Here is an 8304-nt window from a genome sequence, read left to right as displayed (position 1 = left end):
GCGGGATGCGGACTGTGGGGGCGCCTGCGTGGGAGACCGGCCACCCAGAGTGGGGCGCCCGGGGGGACCGGCGGGCGCCGCCCTGCCTTGCGGCGCGGGGGCTCGCCGCCCCTCGGACCTGCCCACGGCCCTCCGCCGGCCCCCTGTCACTCACTTTCCTTGCAGCCAATGGCGCGGCCGCCTGTCACCCTCACCCCGCCCCCGAGGCCGGCGGGGAGGAGGTTGGCGCGGCGGGCGCGGGGCTGGAGTTGAATGATTGAACTTTCCAGCGGAGTTGCGGCGGCCGCGAGGTTCCCGGCAGTGCGGCCCCGGCGCGGAGCTGGGAGCCTCGGCCAGCGCCCGGCGCCGCGCCCCCGACCCGCAGCCATGGTGCCCGGGGCGCCCGGCGCGGCCCTGAGCCTCTGCCTCTGGCTGGCGGCCTCCGGGGGCTGCCTGGCTGCCGGCCCCGGCGCGGCGGCCGCTCGGCGGCTGGACGAGTCCCTGTCGGCCGGGAGCGTCCAGCGCGCCCGCTGCGCCTCCAGGTGCCTGAGCTTGCAGATCACGCGCATCTCCGCCTTCTTCCAGCACTTCCAGGTACGGGAACCGCCGCCGCCGGGGCCGCCGGGGCCGCCGGGGCCGCGCGCCCAAACTTCTCGCCGGGCTTGGCCGGCAGGTCCCGCTTTCCTGCCGCGTGCGCTTTGCAGCCGGGGCGCTCGAACCCCTCCGTTCCGGCCGCCCCCTTGCTCCCGGGAGGAAAAGGAAACCTGCAGCATCTTTCCGTACTGCCCCTCCGCAGCGGGAACGCGGGGCGCTCGCCCTCCGTGCCGGGGCAGGCCGGCTCTGCGGATGCCGGCGCGCGGCTGTGCGCGCCTTACTTTCCCCGGACTTCCGCGCGCGGGACGCCCGGCTGCGGGCGGCGAGTCCCGCAAGGTCCCGGGCGCCGCGGGGCCCCGGGTGCCGCCAGCACGGAGAGCGAGGCCGGCAAGGCGCGCCCAGCTGCGCCGCGGGACCCGCGCCACCCGCCCAGCTCCGCAGGTGCCCGCGGCCGACACTTTTGTCTCTGCTGAGCGGCGCTTTCGCGTTCGGCGGGCCCGGAGCAAGCGGCGCACCCTCGGAGCCCCAGGCGGGTCCCGGGGCCAAGTGGTGTCTTCCAGAACGTGTGCGTTGGGGAGCGGGCTGCTGGTAGCTGTGCGCGCCCCAGCTCGGAGCCCCGGAGCCTGTAGGTCTACTCAGTGGATAGTGTGGACAGTCAGGGAAGGGATGCAGGGATCGGGGCTTACAGGGCCGTGTGTGCATGGATGCTCCGACAAGCGCCCTGGGGTCAGTGACCACCCCCCCCCCCCCCAGCCCGAGTTGGTCTTTGCAGCTTGCAGGTGGGAGAGCGTGTGTGTGAACGTAGGAGGTTTAGGGGAACGCCCACGCGGCGCCTGTGGATTACCGGCCCCGTTGAGGGGAGCTCAGCGGCCAGGCTCCCCGCGGGTCTGGCGTGGGAACCCGCGATGCCGGGGACGCATTCACGCGGCTTGCGGATTCTGCGGAGGCGCGGCGGGTTGCCTTTCCCAGCGGGTCTCTGAAATCGTCCACGCAGACGCCTTATTTCTCTCGAGCGCCATCGTTCTCTACCTGGCCCTCTCGCCTCTATGCTTAGCGGCTCACCTGTTCCAAGACTCTAACTCACTTCTGGCCGCAGGGAAAACTGCGGAGGCTAGATGGGGACCCAGGACTCTTTGGCAGGTTCTTAAGATAAGCCCTTTGACCTTAGAACTAAACTGGACGCCCCTCCAGCCTGGGCAGGTTAAAGGGGCTTTACCAGGGGCCCTGGGAACTGAGCTGTGAGAAGAGGCGACTGTAGCGAGGAGTTTAAGAGGAATCCCTCCCCGTAGCCTTCGGGGTGTTCATCCTGGCCTTAGAGCTAATGAAACCTGGCGCCCAGGGGCACCAGGACTCAAAGTCGGGGTCCTCAGAAACTGCCCCAGCCCGCCGAGTTTGCGTGTGCCTGAGCGCGGGTTCTCAAGGAAGCAACACGTTAGTGGGCTTCGGAGAAACTGGCACCCTCCGCGGTCCTCCGGATTCCTTCGGGAAGGGAAAAAGCGAGCGCTGTCCTCCTGAACTGAAATTACGCAGACATCCTGGAGAGGGCTCCTCCCCAGCCACCAGGTTTCAAAACCGCCCACCCCTGCCCTGCCCTGCCCTGCAAGTCACTCTCCTGAGAAGATGCTACACTATTGTTGAATCCACGACAAAACCCAACAGAGCAACCCATTCTTGGAGAGAAAGAGTATCTCTTCTTCCTTTCTTCTCTTCTTTCTCTCTCTTCTTTTTCTTTCTAATTGAATTGTCAGTTGCTGTAATTTATTTGTTTTACAGTTTAAGCGGCTAAAGAAGCAGTTTAGATCAAGCCAATTCCCATGAAAGGCTTTTCTTGTGGTCTCCTGGCATGATTTCTCTTCGGAAGAAAAACTGCTGACAGAGTACACATTGCCAGACAACCCTGATTACATTTTAATTAGCTGGGGTGGGATACGCTGCAAATTACTGTAAGGACTTAATAACTGCTGTTTTTGCCATCAATGGCCCAGCCATTCGTGGAGGTTTAACCCTAACCTGGTAATGCCTATCTGATTTACCTAAATTGCAGGGATTATGCTTTCTTAAGATTTGAAAAGGCAGCAACACACTCTCCTTCTAAATCCTCCAGCCTCCCTGTCCCTCCCCCTTGTTAAATAATTGGGAGATGATGGAGGAGTCAGGCTGCTGCCAGCTCCTTGCCGGGCACGTGGTATCTGTTAACAGCAAAGGCCGAGGCTGGAGGAAGCCGGTGGAAGAGCCCCTTCTATCAGGGTCACCCCACCCCCTGGTGCAAATAAGCTCAAGCAGAAGGCTGTTTCTGGAGCAGGTGGCCATTTTCAACTTCTTTTACATAGTTCTAGGCATCTTTTTAAGGATGGAACAAGGCTTATCTCCATCCTTGAGGCTAGCAAAGTGTGCAGATTCTTAGGTGCGACAGTGGCCAGGGCTCAGCTATGGAGACCCCAACCTACGTGCTTGTGGTGTAGATGGAGACTTGAAGCCGCTAGGGGCAGTGCCCTAGAGTAGCAGGTCTGCAGAGGCAGGTGGAACCTAATTGTCTCTGTCCCAATTCCACATGCTCTCTAGCCTCCCAGCCCTGCAGGGATGAGGCTGTAGGGATACAGGTAGATAGATGGTGCCCACCTGGTGCCTTTGCTTCTGCAGTGCTGTGCAGGCTTCACCTGTCCACTGTGCAGCCATCAGCCGGGTCCCAAGGGACTCAATACTAATGCATGGGGATGGCAGTGGTGATGGGGGAATTCCTGAAACATTTGGCACAGCCCCTGACATGGAAAACTTCAGAATTTCATACTAAAGGGAGTTAGATGGGTGAACTGCATCAGGTTGCTACTAAATGCTGGCCTCATTCATGAAAAGAAACAGTACAAGTTAGCACCTCACAGGATATCCATTCCTGGCTCTGTGTGCAGGGCATTTGGCACATTGCCATTTCAAGTTTGCCCATACCATATACACAATGTTGTTAAAATCCCACGAACAGAGACAGTAGGGAAGGACATCTTCTGTCTGTGGAACAAAGATGAGATCTGGGCTGTGGGGTATGGAGCAGGGATGTGGGCTTTGCAGCCAGGCAGGTGTGCTCTGCATCAGCTTTGCCACTTTGTAGATGGGTAGCTGGGGCAGACCACCTTCTTGAACTTCCAGCCTCTCATGTGTCCCATGGGACAGAGGTACCTACCTGGCAAGGTAGAGATCATAGACCATGTTGGGGATAATGAAAGTGATGGTAGCAACGGAGCAAACACTGATTGGAAGATTAGTAAGTACAGCCTCTGTACTAGGTGTCCTACAAGTCCTGTTTCATTGAACTCCACAGCAGCCATATAAGGAAGGTACTATTTGTTTCCTAACTGATAAGCAAACAGAGATGCTGAGAACATAAGTTACTCACACGACTAATAGACAGTGGAGTTGGGTCCTGAATGACAGTGGCTACCGGTTTTTGGTTTTGTTCTTATTTTTGAGTTTTTATTGGTTAATTGGTTCATTTACTTCAAGACTAACTACCTAATAATTCTTGGGACTCAGCGCAAAATGAAAATGTATAGTCCATTCTTTCAAATAGCAAGAAAAAAAAAGAGTTAAAGATGCTTTTCCTTCTTCTGTGGCTCTTTCCATTTGTCATGGTGTTTCAGATTTGCTATTCCGTGCTGCTCTCAGTAAAGGAAAATTTAAAAATTAAGTTTTTGGTATGGATTTTGCACTTCATCTTTATATTATTCAGTGCCGGTTTTACGTGCAAACCTCAGAGCATTTCACTTGTATGCAGAATCACCAGCATTTCACACTTTGTATTTCCTGGCTCATGCCTGGAGAGTGCCAGATGCATACATGCTTGCTCAGCCATATCTCTTGCTTGGTACTCTCTTCTGCAAGCTTCTAGACCATTGCATTGCACTTTGTTTTAGATGTTGTCCTCAGAAAGTTGAGCCAGGGGTCTCTCTCTCTCCCCTACTGTTCAAATGACAGCCAGTGGCAACCGCCAAGTCTACTGCAGCCTCCTTACTGGATGCAAGTACACCTGTACCAGGGATGGGCTTGCTCCCTGAAAGTCTTGGACTCTGGCTGCCCACCCACCAAACACATGGTGTTGCTTCCGGCACGAGATGAGGGCAGCCACCACTGTATTCTGGGTTGCTTTGGAGCATGCATCAACCCTCCTTGGACCTTTGTCCATGTCCCTGCAGGGCCCAGAGTGTGACAGTCATTTTGGGGCAAGAAGTAGGGAGGGAGAAGCTGGGTGAAGACTGGGGTGCCAGGGGCAAGGGAGTGGGTAGTCGAGAACTTTTCCTGAGGAGGTGAAGGAGCAATGGGAGGCAGGATCATGTGTGATCTGAGGCTCCAAACCTCCAGAACAAGCTCCAGTATTCCATCAGACTTCTCATATGAAACATGAACTCAGGATAAAAACACTGAGATTTCAATATGGTGACCCCAGAGCATTAAGCCCCAGGTACTGTCCCTTTAAGCATGGACCACATGCATTGATCATATGTCCATGAAGGGCCCTTGTGTGGGTTTTTGTATTTCAAAGGTGCAGAACACTTGGGAAGGCTTAAGCCCACTTGCCATGGAGGTTCTTCCACAGCATCAGAGCTTATGATGTTGACCAGCGTTCACTTGGAAAGAAACTCTACACTTGTTTTTTCAACTTCCCTAGGATATTAAAGAAGAAGGAAAGGAGGGAAGACTGTGTCTGAAATAAATTCCTCTTCAGCGAATCTCATTTAACTTAAGAGTGACTCCCTCTCTTATGCTAGTTGGGATATTCTTAGAGGAACCCACTGTTGTCTCCCTTGGTCCTGTGCATTATGGCAAGCATGGAGCTCAGTCTCAGAGCCTTAACGGTAGTCATTTCACTAAGTATTAGAAGACTTAGAACCTGCGCTTTCCGTGCTCTAGAGAATAGGACTTGGGAACAAATAGTAGCCCATGTGCAGCAGAGGAGGGGGGAGTGTGTCTGTTTCTTTGCCAGAACTCGGCCCTGCTTGGGGAAACAGTGGACCTTCGTGTTGGAAGATAAGTAGCAGGTTGCTGGCAGCCTTGGCCCCATGGGTCTAGAATTTTATTAGTGGTAAGAGATTCTTGTTTAATGGGACATTATTCACCCTATAAAGTACCACTGATAGGCTCGCTTAGGTAGCTGATTAGAGAGATCAGAAGCTTTTCCTAGCAGTAATTGGAAGCTGTTTGTTTTGGCAGAAGGGAGAACTAAGCTGGTGATTAGCTCATTCTACTTAGAGGACCAGCTTCTCCTCCAAGAAAAAGTAAATAAACAATTAGGGCATCAAAAACCCTTAGCTGCCACAAATCAGCCCTAGGCTCACTAACTTTTGGAGGAGCACTTTTGTGGTGAATATACCCAGCCCTGGTGTGTCACTTTGCCCTGCAGTGAGTTGAAGTTACACGCCAGAATGGCCAGGCATTTAGAGAGTCTCCAGAAGGAAAGCCATTCTCAGCTTTGGCCCTTCTATTTCCTGGTCTGAGTCCCTGGGTCTCTGGCTGTGTTTCTAAGAATTTCTTGAACTTAACCAAAACTAAACAGGAAGGTATTCATGGCAAATTTTTGTGTGTTTTTTTTTAATATTTTATTTATTTATTCATGAGAGACACAGAGAGGCAGAGGGAGAAGCAGGCTCCCTGAGGGGAGCCTAATGCAGGACTAGATCCCAGGTCCCTGGGGATTGTGACCTGAGGCGAAGGCAGATGCTCAACCACTGAGCCACTCAGATGGCCCAGGTTTTGTGTTTTTTAATGTAGTGTTTCTCCTTGAATGTGATGTAAAAGTCGATCTTCTTGTATTGTAGAACATTTTAGAAACACATTATAAAACACTTATTGACTTGTTCATTCCTTTGTGTACTATGTCATTAGAGAAGCATATATATGCTTTTATATGTTTATATTATATATATTTATATACGTTTGTACGTATTTCATACAATATCCTATATGCGTGAATGTGGTTGAGGGCCTAACTTAGACTTAAAAGTTAATGTTGGTGTGTTTCCACATAAAAAAACTGAATCACAAATTAGGAGGTTATTATTTCTTTAAAATGGGTTCACCAGATTGCATTGTATAACCTGTCCTTGTATGTTTCTGTGACTGGGTATAAAAGTAGGGTTAGGGGGCACCTAGCTGATGCAGTGGGTAGAGCCTGCAACTCTTGATCTCAGGGTTGTGAGTTTGAGCCCCATGTTGGGTGTAGAGATCACTTAAAAATGAAAAATAAAAAACCTTTAAAACAATTGTGGGGTTAGAGAAACTTATGAAAGGGTTAGTGGGCTCAGCTTGTATTAGTTCAGACATGGAGAGGTTCTTTTGCATCACTTGGCAATGCTTTATAGAATTCTCTCACACAATTTTGAAGGTGGGGGCTTGGGACAACAATCAGTGCAATATATTGATATTATCAAAATACATTTTACATATGAAAAGCGGGAGCCGGAAGATGGCCAGTGCCCCATCGCCATGCCCTGGTGCGGAGCACTGCAGGACTTACTTTGGAAGACCTGTTGAGCTCCAGACCTTTCGCGTTCCAGCGCTGGCTGCCTCGCACATTTCTGTTTCACTTACTCTGGACTCCGTGTTGTGGAAGTGTGTAGTCAATCAGCATATGGCATTTATTAAGTATGACCTAGTTTTTCCTCTTTACATTAATCAAAGATACCCCTAACTCTTTCAAGCTTCAGATCAGCAGGAGGTCGCCCGCATTACGGAGCAGACTGATAAAGCCGCTTCCTGACCTCTTAGTTAACTGTGTACCATCATCTTAGGAGAATGTGTAACTTCTTCTGGATTCTCTGAAATATTGGAACTGGGTCATAGACGCCTATTCCTTCTCAGTAGATGCTGTTGGTGACCTTCTGTCCCTCACCTCCCTAACCCCCAGCTCCTGTCTCAGCTGCTAATGGCTTCCAGCTGCTCCTCGCTTAGAGCACAGCCTTCTGCCCATGGGCATCATCTTGCCAGCAAGGCAGCGACCCTCCTCCCTCCTTGGGGGCGAATCTTGCCGTGGTCTCTGTGCTGGCAGCTATGGGAGGCTAGCTCCCTGCTGGAATAACTCTTGGGTGCAGTGCTCCAGAGCATTGCCTGGGAGCAGGCTTCCGCGGGCCTCCAGCTGAGATCCCTTCCCTGCCTGGCTCGTTCTCCTGCTTCCTTCTCTCTCTTGGCTTCCCCCAATTTATCACAGACGCAGGAAGCCCCTTTGCAGCCTCTACTTTGAGGGCACCCGATCTCAGACACCTACCTTCAGAGATACCTGATCGAACTCTATACAATTGTTTTTAAGATTGCACAACTTGGTGCTTTTAGAAATGACTCATTCAAGCACATACAGATGGTAGATAGAAGCAGGGAAAGAGAACCAGCTTTCACAACTCTCAGACTTTTTCCCACTACCCCTTTAAAAAAACAATCTTGAGATTTTACACAAGTTAAAAAAAAAAACCTTCTAAATGAAGAAGCACTTAGAGTCGGAACATTTTGTTATTTGCATTTAGTTTATGTCTCCTGATGATTTCGGTACAAAGATTTCAAATCTTGAGCCTGATAGGTAAGCGCATCATGCTCCCTCATTGGCCATGTGAACTGTACGCACTGTTTAAGCAAGCTTGAAATAGTTACGTGGCTGTTGGACGATCAATGGGGTAAGGGGACATCTTTAACCACAGTACCCCCTGCAGGTCTAGGAAGATGAAAAGCAGGACCAATTAGTGCAGCTATTTACCA

The 8304-nt window shown here is 51.8% G+C and overlaps 1 protein-coding gene across 1 annotated transcript in view; it reads left to right on the top strand.

The window, feature by feature from the left end:
* Positions 1-274: 274 nt before the first annotated feature.
* ANOS1 (anosmin 1) overlaps positions 275-8304 on the top strand; it is a 186618-nt gene continuing 178588 nt past the window's right edge. Inside the window, exon 1 of the mRNA XM_055337416.1 lies at positions 275-573. Within this exon, the coding sequence (XP_055193391.1) occupies positions 367-573 (207 nt within the window). The 5' untranslated portion in view covers positions 275-366. The remainder of the gene's footprint in view (positions 574-8304) is intronic.

Source organism: Nyctereutes procyonoides, unplaced genomic scaffold, assembly GCF_905146905.1.
Source record: "Nyctereutes procyonoides isolate TBG_1078 unplaced genomic scaffold, NYPRO_anot_genome, whole genome shotgun sequence".
Taxonomy (NCBI): Eukaryota; Metazoa; Chordata; class Mammalia; order Carnivora; family Canidae; genus Nyctereutes; species Nyctereutes procyonoides.
Note: the sequence above shows the minus strand (reverse complement) of the source record. Positions and strands in the feature narration are given on the sequence as shown.